At 44.9% G+C, this 21,523-nt stretch overlaps 1 protein-coding gene across 4 annotated transcripts in view; it reads left to right on the forward strand.

Annotated features, from left to right (window-relative positions):
• Nucleotides 1-19,211, forward strand: part of LOC147423302 (phospholipase D gamma 1-like) — a 54,062-nt gene extending 34,851 nt beyond the window's left edge. Inside the window, exons 5-10 of one of the 4 annotated variants that reach the window (XM_086501213.1) lie at nucleotides 11,031-11,099; nucleotides 11,203-11,350; nucleotides 11,743-11,891; nucleotides 12,896-13,069; nucleotides 13,946-14,143; nucleotides 18,658-19,211. In XM_086501213.1, the coding sequence (XP_086357339.1) occupies nucleotides 11,031-11,099; nucleotides 11,203-11,350; nucleotides 11,743-11,891; nucleotides 12,896-13,069; nucleotides 13,946-14,143; nucleotides 18,658-18,951 (1,032 nt within the window). In that variant the 3' untranslated portion in view covers nucleotides 18,952-19,211. Of the gene's footprint in view, nucleotides 1-11,030; nucleotides 11,100-11,202; nucleotides 11,351-11,742; nucleotides 11,892-12,895; nucleotides 13,070-13,945; nucleotides 14,144-18,657 lie in introns of those variants that run through there. The other 3 variants (XR_015186553.1, XR_015186552.1, XM_086501214.1) reach the window with 3 other exon arrangements.
• Nucleotides 19,212-21,523: the final 2,312 nt, after the last annotated feature.

The following is a 21,523-nucleotide window of genomic DNA, read 5'->3' on the forward strand; positions in this document are numbered from 1 at the left end:
TGCCAGTTTGTCAAGAATACAGTAATTGCTTCTATTAAAGGGTACATGTGTAACTGCATTCTTAAACTGTCGGTTTGGGTATGCTCGAAAGTGTTATTGGATCCAACATGTACTAAAAGACAGTGGCAAAATGCGTAGCTACCATTTTGTCATTGGAAAGTTAATGACTCAAAGCAATGGCAGAGTGCGAAGCTACCACTATGTCATTGGGACAGGGTTCACACGCAGACAATACATGTGTCGACGAGGTGTTGAATACACCAGGGTTGACAATGAGCATATATATGTCGTACACGCGTGGACATGTGTTGAATACACCGGGGTTGACTGTGAGCATGTACGACATAGATGCAAACGAGGACGTTTGAGATTTCAAGAGGGCGGTATGTCACCAGCGTGTGACTACTATCTATCCTTTTCACTTTTTGGAAACACCCATCTGGAAATCTAACTGCCTGCATTGCATAGCTAGTGTTGAACTGTTCAGAGGGAGTCGAGGCCTGAGGGCAAGAGAGCACTAAGGTTGGACTAGGACTAAGGTTAGCCAAAGTGGGGTCATTGACTAGCCAAAGTGGAATCCTTTGCTACAGAGGCTACATTTCAGTTTTTGGTGTGGTGCAGTGTACAAAGAGGGTCAGATGACCTAGAAAGATACAATGGCAGCATCTCCTAAAATTTAGGGAACTGCTATTTTGGGACCTGAAAATGTGTTCGCGTCATTACCTCCGGAATGACAAGGGGAACATTTTATTACTCTGCCGTGAAGTCAATTGGGCAACCGATCGGGAGATTTTTAGGCGGCAACCCCGAAACGGGAAATAGCCTGTAAACGTGCCAAGTGGCACATTTTTGTGCACTTTCCTCATGCAGGAAGAAGTGGCGCTGATTTTAGGAGAAGGGAGGCTCATTTTCAATCTCTCACAGGTTGAGAGCTATGGAGTGCTTCCTTTCCCTCTTATGTACAGTGCGGTGCCAGGAGTGATGCCCTGCACGCTACGCACTGCTCTCTCTCTCTCCCCTATGGCAGTATGTTATGCCCCTCTAGTGGCCTTTTCATTTGACCAATGTACAGTTATGTGGGTTCATGCGTGATTGCCGAGGCAAGAGCCTCTTGCACAGGCGCTAGATTAGCTAGCGGCTAATCCCCCGCAGGTACATGTGATTCGGAGAGGTTTCATGTGCGAAATCTTGTCCGATTCAATGGGCAAGTAGCCCTACAAGTGCGGGAGCTGGAGGACTTGCTACGGATGCGACCGGCACGCAAAACGGAGCCCGAAACAGTGATTACAGCCTGCTGTGTATTTTTGCAGGTTTAGGGTTTTGGCCCTAAATGCACCCTAATACCCCCAGGAGGTTCGGGGACGCGAGGGGACCGTTGTACAGGTGATCTGGCGCATTTCGGGGCAGAAAACAGAGAATTCAGCGTGCTGCAGATTCTCTCCAGGTTTTGCAAAGTGTCCGTATGCGTCGGGAAAGTCATCCAATGCGTGGGAATACTGACTGTGAAGGGTCCTAGTACAGTTATGTTGCCGAAATCAGGCCAGAACAGTTGAAATTCAGCGAAGATTGTACGGGGCTGCTTGTAGGGAACCACAACTTTTATTCCCTCTCTTAAAGAATAAAGAAATACCGAAAGGGGCGCCTAATTTAGGGGCCAGTCTGGTGTCGGTCTTCTCATACAGGTGCAATCTCTGTATCCCTTTCCCCTTTGTTGTGTCTTGAAAGTACAGGTAAAGTGGGCGACAAATTAGATGGGTGAAAGCAAATAAGGTTTAAGTCTAAGGTCTACCGCTCTTTTTGGATTAACAGGCCGGTTACAGTCATCGACTGCTCTATCTCTTCTGTTTATCCAGATTCCATTGCCCTGCTGTCGGATCTTACGAGCTGGTGGGCGTATGCCCACACTGAGATCTTGCATTGCCACTTTTCATCGCTGGTGGCTTTTGGTGGTTAAGGTTCTTGATCTATGTGTTGGTATCCATGCAATGCCCACCTCCTTTAGTTTTGCCACCACAATATATGCTGCACAGCTTGTAAGGCCCCCATATGATGAGAAGCCAATGGTGCAGATATATTTGGTGGATTGAAGCTTTGCACGTTGGTGAGATCTCTATTTGTGATCGTGGATGGTACGGAGGAAATTATATCTTGGCAGGACAGTGGCCAGAAGACAGTTGGAAAGCGGTCGTTGTCTGGTGGCCGGTTATCTGTGGTCTTTGGCTGGCGGCCCGTGGCCGAGTTGTAGGCGGACTTGTCTATCCAAAAGTGGCTACACATGGGCGCATGGGAAAGTCCTACTTGGACTTGGTTACAGAAGGGCGGCCACACACATGGACGCATGGCCGAGTTCTACTTGGACTTGGCTTTGTAAGGGCGGCTACACATGGGCGTTTAGAGGCTCCCTTAATCTTTGGAAGGAGGCCTTCTCATGAGTAATTTGGAGAATGGTGTGCACACTCGACGCACACACGCACATCCTTGTTGAAGGATTGTTAGTCCCTTGTATTTCCTACTTGCTCTAGTTGTCTAAATCGCCATCTAAGCTCTACCTTGAGAGCGCATGGGTGGATGACGCCATCGCTTTGTAATAGTGTGCTAATCTAAAGTTTTTGATTTGCCACTAATCTACTTTGCATCGTATCTCTCTCCTCTCCTTGCTACTAGATCCTTATTTTCTTTTTCGAGAAAGAGATCCTTCTATTAGTTAATAAAAACTGCCCATAGGGCTACAACCACCTCTGCACAAGTGAACTAGGCTAGATTCCAAGGCTAGGCGCACGATTAATAACAAACATAAGGCATTCTTTAGGTTAGAGACCTGGACCCAAAGTCGATCCAAGGTTGGGATGCATGGAATGCGTACATGCAAGCGCGAGGACTGGCTCGTGCCGTGGAAAAGGATTCTCAGCGCCTAGTCTTAGGAACAACTAGCAAAGAAAGACTCCGAGGAAACTCTTGAAATCTGGCGAGGGCATTACACCAAAGTCTTCTCGGATGAATCCGGTACAAGCCTGGATCCCAAGGCCTGATAGGGCAAGCCTGTCAAGTGTGACCGAGAATGATGGAGGTGAATGACCCTTTCACGTGGTCGGAAGTCCGTAAGGCTTGCCATGAAATGAAGCGTCACAAGGTGGCGGGAGTGGATGGTATCCCGCCGGAAGTGTTCAAGCTCCTTGTGAAGGACAAAGGCGCACGGAGGGATCGGGGTGTGCCTAGAACACTTATGGGAAAAGTATACCTCAGAGTTATCCAATCAATCTTTGATACAGGGGAGGTCCTAGCAGAGCACGCTGCCGCGGTGCTCATTTTGATCCCGAAAAAGGGCGACCCAACGATTACGGATAACTACCGAGGTATCTCTCTCATCAATGTAGCACTTAAGCTAGTGACTACTATTTTAGTGACGCGCATTGCTAGGACTCTAGAAGAGCACGGCTTCTTCTTGAAGGGCCAAGCGGGCTTCCGATTTCGTGAGGAGTGCATTGGAAAAGTCACGTGCCTAAGGGAAATTGTCCTACGACGAAAGAATAACGGAAGGCCGACTTACGCAATCTTCGTCGATTTTCGGAAGGCATACGACTCTGTTCCGCACGAAGCCTTATTCTACAAACTTCAGGCCGCCGGGGTGGGAGGGAAAGCCTTACGCTTTATTAAAGCCCTCTACAGCCACTCTCAAGTCTGCATCAGAGTTGGTGACCGTCTCTTTGAGCCCATTAAAATCGAAAGAGGGGTTCGTCAAGGGTGTCCCGGGTCACCCACCCTCTTTAACATCTTCATCAATGATTCTTATAAATGAGGCAGCAGACTTGGGAGTGGACATTCCTGGATTAACGCAGAAAATCCAAGGTTTACTCTTTGCTGACGACCTAGTTCTTTTAGCGGACTCCCCGGCTGAGCTCCAGACTGCACTGGATCGACTTACGATGTGGGCTCAATCGTGGGGCATGAAGTTCGGTATAAGCAAGTGCCAGGCCACAGTCTTCTTCGGGGACCTTGAGGACCTCAAGAAGAATGGTTCGTTCACGTTAGACGGAGAGCGCGTGGAGGTGACTGAAAGCTATAGATACCTAGGGATCATCGTGGATTCCGATTTCAGCTTGGAGACCATTATCCAAGATAGGACGACAAAGGGGCGGGGATGCCTCTTTGCAGCCAAGCACGTCCTCATCTCCCGTGCTCTCCCTCTATGGACGAGGCTGAGCATTTTCAAGGCTTGCGTTTACCCCGTGATTACCTACGGAGCACAGATTATGGGGGCACACGACCAAAAGCAATTGTTGCCGCTCCAGCGCCTCGTTGCCACAGGAATGAGGTGGTTGGTGGGGAAAGCGCAAAGTCGACGTCCGTCGCAGCGTCGACCCTGGATCACAAACTGATGTCCCTCCGGTCGTCGCCTTCTATGGTGCCCAACGGAAGCGTGCCTATGATAAGTTCGGATCGGTTAGCACGCTTATTAGGGACTTGGACCACCCTGAAGTCTCGGAAGGGGTGGTCGTGGACAACTAGGACGGACAGGTCGTTTCGTCAACATTGTGCAGCGGCGACCGTGGAGACGGCCAAGGAGCTCATATGGGATAAATGGGACTCAAGAGCCGCTTGTGCCTCTCTGACCAACTATAAGCTCCGTGGGATGAATGTCACGCTCAAGTACCTTCTCCGGTGTAACTAATCTCTGAGTATGAAGCGTGATGGCGAGCACCTCCTACTGCTCGCCCGAGTAGGAGGATTAAGACTGGCGGATAAAGTCTTATTGAGGGGGAGTGCATGGCCCCTTTGCAATGACTTGGAGGGCGGGCAATCAATTGATCATATTCTACTGAATTGCCCGGCCCTGACTCGAGCTCGAGCTGACCGTCTCGGCGGGTTTTTGTATACCATTCGGGACCTTCAGGACCCGACGGGTGTCGCTTTAAGTGACGATGAATTCACCATTATCCTCGCGGAGTCAGGTTGACCCATTGGGTTAACCCGCATCCGCATTCGAGGGGAGCGGTTGCAGGGCACCACCTTGTAGCAGCTTTCCTTGGTGAGGCAATACCACCGTATCAAAGAGCATTAAACTCTAGGTTGTTAATGTCACGTGACACATCCCAACCCTATGTGTCCGTGGACAAGCTACACCACAGCAGGGTTCAGTCAGTTCAGTCAAGTCTAGATTAGTAGTGATCTGGCACTTTTGTGAGTCTATTCGTAGACCGTGCATGCCCAGTCACTTAGCATAGATGCATATCCTCCGGTTGCACACAGCATGATCATCGGAATTCCCATCAGAATCCATTAGCATCAGTTAGGGGAATTTTCCAGTGCATTTAGCCTATTTTCCTATTTATTGGGATTTTCACTTATTATTTTTAAGTGACTTTCCAACAAAAGTAGGTAGGGCAATTTTGCTAAGTTTCTATATAAGCAAACCCAAGTTAGCACTAAATGGCAGAAGAGGCAGCAGGAGCACCTTGCTCAACAGGCAACTTCTCAGCAAGACCAATCCCCGCGACTACTCTGGCGTTTTCTCCACAGAAGACCTAGCATTTTTGCATCAGATCAGCCTTGGCGATTTGTGCACAGCAGATCAGCCCCGACGTCATCACGACACAGCAGATCAGCCTAGCGTTTTTGCATTTGCAGAACCCCGGCGACAGAAGGACCAATTTCAGACCCTGGCGTTTTTGGATTTCAGCAGCAAATTAAGACCGGCATCGTTCACCTAAAGTGTAGTAGATTCAGCCCGTAAAGACCATCAGTTTTCAGCCCTAAGAAACCTCATTTTTCAGCCAAGAAAACGCAGCCAAAACAGTTATTTTCAGCCACTGAAACAGTCTCGAAATTCAGCGATTAGAAGATCTCAGATTTCAGCCATCGTCGTCGTCGTCATCGGCATAGACCAAGTTGCATAGTCCATTGCATACGCATTGTACACCTTTGTGCAATCAAAGAATAGACCACTCTCGCCGACGAGAGTGGGGCCTTCGGAGGACAACCTCTCGGGTGTCGTATCTCTTCTCTCTCCTTCTCTCAGTCTCATTCACTTGCACGCACAATATCCACTCACTTTGTTCGTGACCATAGCATTCTCCATAAGACGGAAAGCTCTCTCTTTCCCTAAGAACTAAAAGGAACCTTGAGCAATAAAGATCACTAATCTTGAGAAAATACAACATTCATTCCGCTGCACCTAACATTGGTATCAGAGCTTTGGAAGTGTTCTGCATTACTCAAGGAAAGAACCACAAGAACCAGAAGAATTTTTTTGCTTGTTGTGATCGCACGAACCCAAGTTTACTTGGGCGTGGCGATTCCTAATCGTGTTTTGTTGAAGAGTGACAGGAATCCCAAGAAAGAAGGGCTTGTCCAGCCTCCCCTTGTGTCTCTTTTCACTCATTGAGAGCGGACTGTGCACTTAGCGGCCGGCCAATCGACGTGAGGTGGGAAAAAGCAACCTTGGTTTGAGCGCAAGGCCGCCAAGGGGTGCGCCCGCAGAAAAGGGTAGAACTCAGGTGAAGAGAAGATCCTTCTCAACGCGATTTGCAAGCGAAAGAAAACCTCAAGAACCTCAAGACCCCCAAGAACCCAAGTTCCTCGTGAACTTCAGAACCCAAGACCCTCAAGAACCCATGTCCCTCGTGAACTCAAGAAACCAAGACCCCCCAAGAATCCACAAGAACCCACGATTGCAGAATGGTCATCACTCGAAGCGGAATGGATACTTCTCTTGGAAGTGATGAGCATGAGAGAGGCGAAGAAGAATTTTCCCCACCAGGAGGTTTTTCCGACCCTTCCCCATCTACGACAAAGATTGCACTCACTCCTATGGAGGCTTTGCAACAATTTTTTATGAAAACAGAAGTTAGAACGAGAAGCAAGAAATGCAGAAAGAAAAGTAGAAAGAGAGCGTGAACACGAAGAAAGAATGGCAGCCATAAAGCATGAGTACAAAGAAAGGAAAGCCGCCTTGTTGCAACTCTTTTCTCAAGTGCCGGCACCGATGCACGAAATTCGGGAAAAGGAGACTCTCTCCGTTTCTTCTTCTCCAAAGCATGACACACAGGATTTGCATGATTGTGTGAAGCATGATGATGATTTGATTGACAATGATTTGCATAATGATTTGGATGACAATGACAAGCATGATGATTTGCATGATCAAGATGTGATTTCTCACAAGCATGATGAGTTGCATGAAGATGATGTGATTGTTCACAAGGATGATGTGTTAGTGGATGTTTTTTCTAGCGAAGCTAACCTCGTTGTAGATTCGATCAATCACCAAGAATCGATCTTGGCTTTCGAGTCGAGGTCCACAGATCCTCCACAAGAAGATTCGATAGATCCCGAAGAAGCGATCTTGGCTCTCGAGCCTTGGTCCAAAGAGCCATCACAGGAAGTATTATGTGTTCGCATGATTGATACGCACGCATTGTTCGAGTGTTTCATTCGTGAAGGTTTCCTGTATTTTATTCCGCATCGTTATGTGATCCCTTTTCCTAGGCATGACATATTGTATGTTGAGCACGTTTCTATCATGGATGAGCACGAATGTATGCGGATTGTTCATGAAAAGCTGAAAAGTTTGTATGTCAGGAAGTCACATTCCATGTCTCTTCCTTGGCATGACACAGTTTCCGAAAGAGCACATGATAGTATGAGCACCAAGCATGGGCATTTTTATTGTGATTGGCCACAGTTGATTGATTTCAATCAAACAGAAAAGATTCGACCTCATTGTTTGCATGTGTTTGATGAACGGTTTGTCACTCCGTCTCTATGTTCATCTACATTGTATACACAGTCTTTAGAGAAGACAAGATTTTTTTCCTTCACTTTACATGGAATGGGTATGTTCATGGTTTTGTGTTGGAGATTGTTTAGGAATTTTCAACCATGGAGATTCTTGAAGACGAAAGAAGCAGGACTCTCGACGAAGTTGAAGTAAGAAAGGAGATTCAGAAGACTTTGAGTCGCTTTCGGCGCGGCCCAAAGAGGCAAGCGTTGCAGACCTTTATGAAGTTCAAGTACCGCTCGACCCACACAGCAGAGTGGGCCGGCGAAGAGTCCCTTCCAGGATTCCGGATGTTGTTGGCGATCTCCCTCGCCGCCATACAGTTCGGTACCAGTACCTCACTTTGAAAAGGAGGGGATGTCACGTGACACATCCCAACCCTATGTGTCCGTGGACAAGCTATACCACAGCAGGGTTCAGTCAGTTCAGTCAAGTCTATATTAGCAGTGATCTGGCACTTTTGTGAGTCTATTCGTAGACCGTGCATGCCCAGTCACTTAGCATAGATGCATATCCTCCGGTTTCACACATCATGATCATCGGAATTCCCATCAGAATCCATTAGCATCAGTTAGGGGAATTTTCCAGTGCATTTAGCCTATTTTCCTATTTATTGGGATTTTCACTTATTATTTTTAAGTGACTTTCCAACAAAAGTAGGTAGGGCAATTTTGCTAAGTTTCTATATAAGCAAACCCAAGTTAGCACTAAATGGCAGAAGAGGCAGTAGGAGCACCTTGCTCAACAGGCAACTTCTCAGCAAGACCAACCCCCGCGACTACTCTGGCGTTTTCTCCACAGAAGACCTAGCGTTTTTGCATCAGATCAGCCTTGGCGATTTGTGCACAGCAGATCAGCCCCAGCGTCATCACGACACAGCAGATCAGCCTAGCGTTTTTGCATTTGCAGAACCTCGGCGACGGAAGGACCAATTTCAGCCCCTGGCGTTTTTGGATTTCAGCAGCAAATCAAGACTGGCATCATTCACCTGAAGTGTAGCAGATTCAGCCCGTAAAGACCATCAGTTTTCAGCCCTAAGAAACCTCATTTTTCAGCGAAGAAAACGCAGCCAAAACAATCATTTTCAGCCACCGAAACAGTCTCGAAATTCAACGATTAGAAGATCTCAGATTTCAGCCATCGTCGTCGTCGTCGTCGTGATCGTGATCGTCGTTGTCGTTGTCATCATCGTCGTCGTCGTCACCGTCGTCGTCATCGGCATAGACCAAGTTGCATAGTCCATTGCATACGCATTGTACACCTTTGTGCAATCAAAGAATAGACCACTCTCGCCGATGAGAGTGGGGCCTTCGGAGGGTTTTACAACCTCTCGGGTGTCGTATCTCTTCTCTCTCCTTCTCTCAGTCTCATTCACTTGCACGCACAATATCCACTCACTTTGTTCGTGACCATAGCATTCTCCATAAGACGGAAAGCTCTCTCTTTCCCTAAGAACTAAAAGGAACCTTGAGCAATAAAGATCACTAATCTTGAGAAAATACAACATTCATTCCGCTGCACCTAACAGTTAACCTAGCGGACGGATTGGATGAATCGGAGATGAATTAGATCCCTCCGACGTTTAGAAGGGGGAAAAGGACGAAATTCTCCTTAATTACACAAGTCCTCCCACAGATGCCTACCACACGGATCCTCTGAAAACAGCACTCTACCACCTGCGGGGCCTCTACTGCAACTCGGTGTAGGTGTCCCCCACCCTGTAGCTCAAAAAACAGGGAGGGTATAGTCTCTGAGCAAGCCCGAACTGAGATAAGAACCTCCAGTCGCATGAATACTCCCATCCATCTGGGCGCTGCTGACTCGAGAGGCGTGAGCCACTTAGCTGGTACTGCCTTTGAGATGTCCTGACACATGCTCTGCACCCCTCTCATGCCCTGTAGTAGCTGGATGCCCTGAAGCTCCTTTACAAGCGTGAAAACTATAAACAGTCACCTAGAGAGCGTGCTGGACCCTCTGCCATGGGACCCCAGGAAACATGAGGCCGACTACCAACCAAGTGGCCTCTCTGAGTGCTAACCATGGGGTTCCAAACAAGGGCTGTCTTAGGTGCTCCCTCGTGCAAGTAGGCTGACGCCGCTCCAGGCCTCGCCGCAGTTGCTCCTGAGCTCGGAGCAGACTCACAACGAAGCGGTCCTCCAGTCTCCTGCTTCAGCAAACTCTGTGCATCTTTGTGAAAATCTATCGAGTCAAGGATCGCCAGGGGCCTCCAGCCTGAGGCACCCATAGCACTAAGCCGTTGAAGCAAGAACTCCTTCCAGGTCTCCGCATCTGGAAGAAGTCCTCTGACGATGAACTTCCCAAGAAGGGCTCTGCTCTGCTGTGCTGGATCTATGATCCCCAACCCTCCCTGAGAACCTGGAAGAGTGATGACTTGCCATGCCACTTTGGCTCGGGCAATCTGAGTGTCACGCCCTGACCAAAGGAAGTTCCTGATCACCCTCTCTATCTGACTGATACAAGAACTCGAGAAGATCCAACAAGAAGTGATGTACCACATAGTAGCCAACGACACCTGGTTGGCCACTACAACTCTACCTGCCAAAGAAAATCGTGCGGAGCTCCAATGTAACATGCTCTACTTTGCTCATCCGCTCCTTCAAAGCATTCAAGTCCACAAGAGAGTGTTTACATTCCTGGACTTCCTCATCAAGTTGCATCAAAAGTGTTGTTTGCATCTCAAGTGTCCTCTTGAGATTCTCATTCTCAACCACAAGTACCCTTGGTGTGCCATTCTCCATTGCGAGTTCTCATAAGTCTCCGCCTGGTTTGTTTACGGTCTCTTGCAATGATACCAAGTATGCCATGATCATGGTTTCCGATGTTGTTGGTTGAATGGTTGTGTTGCTATCTCCACACTTAAGAGATTTTGGATCATTTTCCACAATGGTTGTGGACCTTGTTGAAGAAGAACCCTTGTGAGTGCCGGAAGACATTGTATGTAAAATAAGAGATGAGAGTCAATCATCCTGAACCTGTTCACTTCGGAAATGCTGTTACAGAAATGCCTTCCATAACTCTAAAATTTTCTGTCTTTACATCAATGCGTAGAAGGCTTTGTGCTCTTCGATTGAGTCTATAGATCACCCAAATCGGAGTTCGGATGAAGAAGTTATGATTAAAAGAGTGAATTGCTGTCTACTAGATAAAAAAACGGCTGCGTTTTTTGTTGGGGGGAGAGAGAGAGAGAGAGAGAGAGAGAGAGAGAGAGAGAGAGAGAGAGCATGATATGCAGGTCTTCAGATCTATTGATTCAGGCTCAGTGAAAGGATTTCCAAAAGGTGCTACAGAAGCAGAGAAACAGGTATTGGCGGTTGTGTTTTTGGGTTACACAATTTGTGTTTGGACATTTGCGTATTACTATTTTTGAACTTGTTAAAAGTGGATACTATGCTTGCTTTTTGCAGAACCTTGTTGGTCATAAGAATATTGCCATAGATATGAGCATTCATACGGCATACATCAATGCGATTCGATCTGCACAACATTTCATTTACATTGAGAATCAGTACTTTCTGGGATCGTCTTTTGCCTGGCCAAGCTATAAAGATGCTGGTAGGTCTTTTTTTTAACGTGCGCTGAGAAGTTATGGTTTTACTTTTACTCCGGAAGCTACTATGTTGCACACTGTCTGCAAACTTTTAATTGACTATTACTGTAGTGAAGAGCCTGCTCTAGGTGAAGTTCTTGCATGCTTGCATACTTGATCTCCTTAATTCGTTAGCTATTTATCCTGTTTGGTGCAACTCATCTGGTGAACATTGTTCAAATATGCCATAGCCGAAATATGCCCCTCCCTTTGGTTATGAATAGGATTATCGGGGTTAACTTGCTATAAATAGTATTTATGTTGAAGTATTGTAAGCCTGTTACAATGTTGAGAATTATTGATTAATTGAAGTTGCCAACTCTTTGTATTAAGCTGGATTGGGAATCTGCTTTTACAGGAGCAAATCATCTTGTTCCTATTGAGATTGCTCTGAAGATTGTTAGCAAGATTAAGGCGAGAGAACATTTTGCTGTTTATATTGTCATACCAATGTGGCCCGAAGGTGAACCGACTACACTTGCTGTTCAAGAAATTCTGTTTTTTCAGGTAGACGTTGCCCATCATGTGGTTTTGATAATTTTACTGGTATAATCACAATTTTTTTCTGCTGTGCTGCTGGTGGCCACCATATGTTAGCCACTTACTGTTTATTAAATTTCAATTTTTGATATGCTTCAAATTAGTACCTTTGCTGAATTGACTCTTCAATACTGTGCAGTGTAAGATTACTCAAATTGAATGGACAATTTGACTATCCTTTTGGATTAATATCTGGTCTTTTGAGTATTGGCTGCATTCTTTCCATTCATTTTTCCTTGATTTGTCTGTAATTTTAGCTCTTTACTTCTATTTCTCTGGCCATTAGCTTCATTCTGTCTTTGTGCATGTCTTTTGTTAAAGATGTCAGTGAGATATTATCGAAATCTGTAAGTCAACAAATGAGTAGTAATCAAGTCAATTTGACTATCTTTTTGGTTTAATATCTGGTCTTTTGAGTATTGGCTGCATTCTTTCCATTCATTTTTCCTTGATTTGTCTGTAATTCTAGCTCTTTACTTCTGTTTCTCTGGCCATTAGCTTCATTCTGTCTTTGTGCATGTCTTTTGTTAAAGATGTCAGTGAGATATTATTGAAATCTGTAAGTCACCAATTGAGTAGTAATCAAGTTTGTGAGGAAAGGTGAATCTGACAGCAATCAACAAGATGGTGTACCTTGACCTATGAGGACTTTTAAAGAAAATCCAAAGGAAAATGCATTGAGCATGATAAATGCTAATTGGCATTTTGAGGATTTTTCTTTTACCTTCCCTATCCAGAGGTGATGGGGAACAACGGAAAGAAAAACCTTAAGTGCATGCAAAAAGTCTTTTTTGTCTTTTTGTTGTTGGCTTGAGACATCGACTCGTAATTTGTGTACATCTGCAAATTCTTTATACTTATCGAGTTGATAAACTTCAGAGCTGGATGGATTGTCGTTGACTTTTTTTAAAGATTGGCTGCATGCTTAGTATGAAATTAGCAAGAGTTAATGGTGTGTGCTTCTTTGTTAGAGTCAAACAATGGAAATGATGTATACCTTGATTGCCGAAGCCTTAAAAGAGGAGCAGATGGAAGAAACTCATCATCCTACGGACTACTTGAACTTCTTTTGCCTTGGAAACCGTGAACTGAAAAAAGGAACTGAACCACCGCCATCCGTTGCACCTGTTGAAGGTAGCTGTCAGGTAACTATCTGTATATTTAGTCGTGTTGACAGCTTCCTTGATGTAAGAGTCAACGCTTGTCTAGCCCTGCACTTGAAAGTCCATTATTGATTACACCAGTCAATACTTTTAAGTGTCCACAATAGATCAACGCCAGACGTGTAAATTGATATTGGAACCATGCACTTGAAACATTTGAGGTAGGGGTTTGATTTACTACGCAAACACAGGCTTTATGCCAAGGGGAGCAAATGCGACTCTTTAAAGTTAGAAGTTTGCTACCCTGGGTACATCATTTAAGCACATGGCATATCAATGGATACCTCCAAAGTGGATGCTATTCTTCAATGGCCTCATCCTACTAATTTGGAAGAGCTCTAAATTTCTTTGGATTTGGACAGCTTTTATCGCAAGTTTGTTAAGGATCATGCAAAACTTGTTCCTATGATGGACCAACTGAAAGGAAAAGGCATTAACTTTTTTTGGGGAGAAGAGTATTAGGAGAGTTTTGAAAAGCTCAAGGCGGCTTTAGCATCGGCACCTCTTCTAGCTATAGTTGATTTAGTTAAAACCATTGCTCTTTATACAAGGCTAAGTAGAAGAGCAGCTTGTGCTGTAGACTCCAATGAGTGTGCACTGTGTTGACACTGTTGACAGAAAGTGGATAGCATGTATACGTTACTTAGATCATACATTTAAGCATGCACAGCTCTATTATTTTGAGTTTGTAGGCAACACTCACTCAAAAAATTCTTGCTGTGACATGAGAAAGTTTTCATCCTCTGTTTTGTTTGTTTGGACTTACTGGTTTGTGTAATAACGTGATGTTCTATATTTGGATTTTTATTGTAGACTTGCTTGTAGCATAAGTATTTGGATGTTCAATGTATCTTACAGTCAAAAGCTTTCAAGAGCAGACGGTTCATGATCTACGTCCATTCAAAAGGCATGATTGTGGATGATGAATATGTCATCATCGGGTCTGCCAACATCAACCAGCGGTCAATGGACGGTTCAAGGGACACGGAGATTGCCATGGGCGCTTATCAGCCATATCATACTTGGGCCAACGTTCATACTGCCCCAAAAGGCCAGGTGAGTATGCATTGAAATTGTTGGAATCTTTTTCTTTCTTATGTTTTTGTCCAACAAGATGTTGGAAGGCGTAGGGAAAGAGTTCGTTTTCAAAATGATAAGATGATCAAAAGGCTACAGCAATCTGATGGAGTGGCTTGTAGGGGGGATACAATAACAAATGGAATAGAAAATAAGAATAATTGCATCCATCATCCCTTACCTGCCATAGCTCTGCTACATGTAGTACGTTGTGGATGTGCTTCCTTTTACGAGTCTCTTTAAGAACGCTTGCACCAGCTTAAGATCATGACTTTTAGTCTGGTAGTGCAGGTCACCCCTTGTCGTGACTCGACATTCCTATCCTATGTTCCTTAAATTGTTTCAGTCTAAATTGCCTGTTTACCTTTCGCTTGTGTGTCAATAGTTTGTAGGAAACATTTCTTGCTACGTCGAGTGCCGCACGACCTGGCCTAATATAGACGATGGGTTGATCTCTTGATTAAACAATTTGGTCTCGTGGAATCGTCTTATGACGCTACTCTCTCTCTCTCTCTCTCTCTCTCTTTCTCTCTCTCTCTCTCTCTCTCTCTCTCTCTCTCTCTCTCTCTCTCTCTCGGAATAGATACGATGTGCTATTGGTCAGATATGCGCATCCTCACATCAGCTAGAGATCGGGACAAACAGATTTAGAGGAGTACCCGCTGAGTCCAGGATTTGTCAGGTGTGCCAGATAGAGCCCGAGACAAAGCTACATTACAGATGTCACTGCCCAGTATACTACGAGATACGAGGCCGCTTTCACTCTTTATTCACAGAGGGTTTTGGACCACTTTCTAGAGTCATGAGATATCGGGATCAGAGATGCCTCGGATTATACTTACTGGAGATTCGCAAACACAGAGAGGACCTCTTGAAGAGGGGCACAATGAGAGAGATCCAGCCACAGCAGAAGATTACAGATTTCTTTCAGCCATAGACAAAGGAGTTAGAGCAGCCCCCACAACATAGCAGCACCAGAGGCATGAGAGGCATACTGCTTGATCGGGCGATAGAGTTGGGGGGGCCCTCTCGATATTGACGCAGATTGCGACAGAGGATCCGTACCATACTAGTGCAACATAGGAGCCGTCCCGACAGAGTGCCTTTCTTGGAGGACATTGAACCTCTATAGCCTTTTGGATACTGATGTATATGTATATGATGCCTCTATTGTTAAAGAGCTCCATTGTATCAGCTCACCCTTTGTATTCCCTTTGTATCAGCTTTCACCCCACCCCTACCCACTATTTTCTTTTGAGTTCTTTGTACTTTTTGTACCCAGACCTGGTATTAGATTCACCACATGCAACCTTTGGTCTCATAGGTCATTTTGGCCTTTTGAAGACGTTAATATTACATTTCATTTCATTTCATTTCTCTCTCTCTCTCTCTCTCTCTCTCTCTCTCTCTCTCTCTCTCTCTCGTGGAGGCATTGACTAGATCAGTATCCTTCTTACACGGTTTATGGGATCTCCCCAGGGACAGATACGCTTGGCTTGCCCTCGAGTCATCTCGACAACTAGCGCTACAAGGCGATACAGCATGTTGGTATGGACAGATGACAACGTGGTTTCAGTCACATGGTTTCAACATGGATAGATTGCCTCCGTTTCAACACTCCTTGGATGCACCCTCCTTGTCCCTCACACGGACTGAGGACATCAGGGGAGAGACAGTCTCAGAGACGAATCACAGATTTCTTTACACCAGCCAGGGGAGATCCAGGGGAGCAATCATCACAGCAGATCTCAGAGCCCACCCACACTAGAGGGACGTTGCTTGACCGAGCCGTTGAGTTAGGCAGATCCAGATGCCCGCGACCACGGTGGGTCTCCCACCATCGACGAAGGCTACAGCAGAAGATACAGATCACTTTAGCTCGACATGCAAGACGTCCAACTAGAGCAGTGACCATGGAGGAGGTTGACGAGATTCGACAACGACCGATGAGGGATTTCATTTGAACCCACCAACCCCCCCCCCCCCCCCCCCCCCCCCCCCTTCCCGCCCCCCTAATATCTCGTCTCAACTCCGAATCAGTTTCAGATTCATTTCCTTAGTGTTTTAGTGTTAGTTCTTTGTAATTTCCGTACTTAGACATGATATCAGATTCACCAATTGTAACTTTTTGGTCTCATAGGTCATTTTGGCCTTTCGAAGACGTTAAAATAACATTTCATTTCATTTTATCTCTCTCTCTCTCTCTCTCTCTCTCTCTCTCTCTCTCGTTTCTTAGCGGAGGCTTTCACCAAGTCCATACCATTTATTCATGGCAAATGGGAACTTCCGAGGTGCAGATATCTGCGAATAGCCCCCCACTCTAGATACTTGGGAGAGCGAGAGGAGACAGTAACTGCTGGTATGCACAAATTGCCAACATGGTTTGCTGTTTATGAACATCTACCATCATTTCATTACTCTCTGGATGTGTGCTCTCTCCTTGAGCTAGTCCTAGATCAAGCCAGCTCATTAGGCATAATATTACAGAGCCTGATGTCAGCAGGCATGGCTTACACATGCATATGAGCTGGGTACAGAGTAGTGAGAATGAATTCATTACATGGTTGCAGGAAAAAAGAAGAAAGGAGGGAAGGGGGGGGGGGGGGGGGGGGGGGGGGGGGGGGGGGTGCCACAAACGGGAGCGCATAGCAATATAGAATATACTCGGATAAATAGAATTTATCACTTAATACTGAAGCCAGAGGATATAGAGAGAAATAGATAGAGAGATAGAGATAGAGAGTGAGAAGATCAACACAGTACTCGGAACCAGAAGATGGGTTGGTCCCCCCCTCGTAATAGTATCTTCATTACTGAGGAGAAGTCTATACAAGTACTTGAACCGAACGTATTACCACGTTCGTTCTAGAATAAGACTTGATGGTTCCCGGAATCCTCGGCTTCCTATTCCTAGGGCAAAACCCTATTCCAAGGAACTTCTGTTCCTTATTCCAAATCCTCGAGAACCAAGGTTCTCGCCTCTGGATCTCACCTTCTAGACTTAGGGCATGGCATCCCTGCAACTCTTTTCCGACTCTGTTCCAGAGTCCTTTTCCCGCAGAACAACTCTGCTTTCCCGTACGCGAAGTCCGTACTTGGAAATCTCAACTCCGGATCACAACTTGAGAGATTACCTCTCTCTGATCCGTGGATCTACTTCCCAAACTTGGGTACGAAACCCTTGGGCTGATTTAGCTCTAGTTTCTCAGAGTGCTTTCTCCTGCAGAGGCTCATGCCTTCCTCTGCTCCTACTCCCTCACTAAGAGGAAGTACACCTGCAAGAGATCATAACATAAAAATCGTTACCTTCAAAGTCTCGACGCTCGAAACGCAACTCGGTTCTCGAAAAGCAATTCCCTAGAAGAGATCTCTACATAGAAAATCATCTCTTCCAATCCTACACACACAAGAGGTGTGTTCTCGGGTTCCTTCTTGTAAATCAGCCCCGTCTACGACGTTTGGTCTGAAAACAGAGAAAAACAGCAGCTTGTCGCGATGGAAACATGCTCCGTAGGCACTTCTTTGCGAGGGAACCCGCACACTGGGTCTTGGCGACATCTGGTACACTTGGGGCAGCCATGGGCATCACCCGGCTACGTCTTCTTTGCGGCTACCCATTCCTAGTGGCTTTACAGATATTCCCTTTCATAGTGCTCCCGTCATTACTGTGAATGACACACTAGAAATACTCTGTACTCAGATGTCTCCAGTGAGAAAAAACCTCACTTAAAATTCCAATAATTCATTTAGAATTATTTTTCCTTGGTGTTCCAAGCGAGAAAACCCTCTCACTTATAAATCCAACAATTCATTTAGAATTATTTTTTTGTCAGACAAAGCCAATTTAGCAACATGCGGTCCTTTTAGGTGGGGGAAATGCTTGATAACCTGCCGCTTTCGTTTCCCCCATTTAGAAATTCCAGTTTCCCCATTCCCTAACTTCATCATTCTCCTGAGATTTATGGACATTCATTGCTTATATGGGTTGAGACATGCCATTGATGGGTCTCTAGACTTGCCACCAGAGATTGAGAAGAGGTTGGGAGATGTCACAATTTTGCTGATGTGACATGAATCTCTGGAATCAAGAAAAACTGACAAGACAAAGCCATACAGTCTGAAGAACTGATTGTATGGATGTCCGTGATTTGCGACGGTCTGTGATTTGCATCGCAAATCACGATGCATTTTACGGGCGGGATGTATGGACAGTAGGCTGAAACCTACTTTGGGGATCTTTTTGGTGCCAGAAGTAGAAGTAATTGACTTATAGAGTCATGGTTGCACCAGTTATTGAAATCAGATACTCTATGTGCGTTCTATTCTTGCCAGATTGTATGAATGATTGTCCAGCTGTTATACTGCCAGCAATGTTTTGTCACGTTGTGGACAGAGACTGTTTTTTGGAGAGTGATTATAACACTGCTTGCTGAGAGAGAGAGAGAGAGAGAGAGAGAGAGAGAGAGAGAGAGAGAGGAATTTGTTGCTGTCAGGTATATGGCTACCGGATGTCACTATGGTTGGAGCATTTACGTGCAAGTGAGCCTTGCTTTATGGAACCATGGTCACAACAATGTGTGAAGATGGTGCAATCTCTAGCAGACCGCAATTGGAAGCAATTTAGCGGGGACGAGCTAGTCGAGACCGAAGGACATCTTTTGCGATATCCGTTGGAAGTGAAGAGCAATGGCAAAGTTGTTCCACTAGAGAGGTTTGAGGTCTTTCCTGACGTCGGCGGAAAGATTCTTGGTATAAGCACCAATCTCCCTGATAACTTGACATCATAGTGTTTGAGAGAACATGTACATTGCCTACAGAGTACAGAGTTTTGTACACTACTGAGTCGTCTGCGTCGAACATGTTCTTAATCCCAAGAAGAAAGCGTATTTTTTCCATTACAACTTTTTGAAAGGATTTCGTATGTTTAAGGGAATTTCTGTTGTACAAGGGTTCACTATAATGAGAGTACTCATTGAAAGCATAGAAAGTGTATTTAAAAGTAAAAGCAACTGTACAGAAAAACCCAAAATTTGGTGTGGCCTTTTTACACATGTGACATCAGAGGAGAGACATTCTGAATAAGTGGGTTGTAAATCATGTGTTTATATCACTCAGCTCTAAGAGACATGAGCAATCTCTCTCTCTCTCTCTCTCTCGCGCGCATGCACACACGTTTATGCATCCACAATCTTCTATATCTGTAGCAGGTTTTATTTTCAGCACTTATGTCCTGTTTTCTGGATACCCAGAGGAGACACACATGCACTCTCATAGGCCGATTTAGGCCTGTAGAAGATGTTGATATAGCTCTCTCTCTCTCTCTCTCTCTCTCACACACACACACACACACACAAAGTCTTCTATTTTCAGCACTTTCTGTCCTTTTTACCTAGTGGATACACACGAAAGTTGTTCTGACTCGTAGGCCAACTTCGTAGAAAACGTTAATAAGCGCTCTCTCTCTCTCTCTCTCTCTCTCTCTCTCTCTCTCTCACACACACACACACACACACACACACACACACACACACACACACACACACACACACACTTCCTTTGAAGTACAAAGGTCGTGTCTCTGTGGGTGTAGTATTGCCTGTCTCTTCTGAGAATTTGGTGAGTGGCAAAATGACACTTAGCGCTCTTGGCCCAGGTGTTTTGCAATTAAGCATCAACAACAATCCTTGTATGAGAACTCGGATTGAAGATATAATCCAATGTAGACCAGTTTCTGGATTCAGTAAAGGTCGATATTCTTAATTATTGATTTCAGGCATCATATAGTACAGATCCCATCAATTGAAAAAAGCTTCGGGCAAATATGCTTCTGTGATCTCTAGTGGCTTCATAATTTGCCAAATTGTATTTGCTACCTGAGTAGTAGAGCTTTTTCAGATGTCACAGTTTTACATTCAATATGTTGAAGTTGTATACCCAATGCGGAAGTCGAGAGAAGAAAGAAGCTCTTCATTCAGGTCAAAGCATTGACAAAACAAGGTAATGAAGAGATCTCGTTGCAAATCTTTGAATTCGATGGAGCGACTTCCTCCCGGAATTACATTGTGGATGCTTTAAGGAATGGTTGTTTATTAGTGTCAAGTTTGTTAAATACAAGTAGTGACCACATGGAAGGCTTCCAAATAAATGGCTTTGCTCGAGACAAGTCACAAACCAACAGACTTGCTCCTTTAAGATTCATCCTAACCAAGGGGGTAACCAAGATGTGCAATTTGATTGAGGCATACATGTCAATGACTACCAATGACAATTATCAGAAAGGGGCAAAAGGAAATTGAAATAACCTTTCTATCACCCAAGTTTGTAGATGGAAAATCCTTGCTCCCTTTGAGTAGTCTTGAGTTCAAGAGTCTCTCTCTCTCTCTCTCTCTCTCTCTCTCTCTCTCTCTCGCGATTATTTTGATAGGATCCTTGTTTTTTAGCTCTTTCCTACATGGTGGCTTTGAAGCCCACTCAGAGCATACTTTATTGAGTTGTTGATGGGGTGAATGTGGACTTTTGGTTTATGGAATTATTTATACTTGTGCATAGTTGATCAGAATCTTGTATATATGGGTTTCTCACTAATTTGTTTCACATCTCTTTTGTGCGATGCCTCCAAGCCCTGGGTGTTATATACGCCAAGCATGCACCAATCAAAGGAGGACATGCCACAATCTTTCCATTTAGTCTTGGGCTTACATTTGGATACCTATGGTGGTGAGTTAAATTTATTCACAATGTGAAGAGGCTTGGAGTCGGAGTCCATGCCTTTTTGAGAAACCTTCTTGCAACCCATTCTTGAGTATCACTCTTCTGACCATGCTATGAGTAGCCTAGCCTTGAGCTTAATGTCCATGCTTTGAAGGCTAGTGCTTCACTCTTGTCAATAGATTAGGTCTTGGTTTGATTAATCTAATCTTCATTTTATTCATTATTTTTGTCTCATTTAATTTCATTAAGTCAAAGAGTACTCTCAATGTTCTAGATTTGACAAGCAGTTAGAGTCTTGTTTTGATTTTCAACTTACCTTTATGTGAGCGCTTCAATGAAGCGTGTGCACTCTTGACCTTTTAACTGGAGTATCTGCCTAATTGTATGCTTGTGTGTGAGTAGGTGTTTAATGGAACAAAACACTATTCTCCGTTGTGTGTGAAACTTATGATTAAGTACCTTGATTAGTGCGTTGACTGGGGAAATCAAAACGAATGCAATTAGTGTGTGCTTGTCAAGAAGGTGCTCTTGAGACTCAAGAAATTGGCAAGAAAGCCTTTGTGGACTTGATGTGTGTAGGTGGTGCTTGGGTAGTGATTAGAGTGTGATTATAGTTAGTCATGTTATGACTAATCTTTATCGACATTG

This window comes from Adiantum capillus-veneris, chromosome 26, assembly GCF_014529385.1.
Source record: "Adiantum capillus-veneris isolate H3 chromosome 26, ASM1452938v2, whole genome shotgun sequence".
Classification (NCBI taxonomy): domain Eukaryota; kingdom Viridiplantae; phylum Streptophyta; class Polypodiopsida; order Polypodiales; family Pteridaceae; genus Adiantum; species Adiantum capillus-veneris.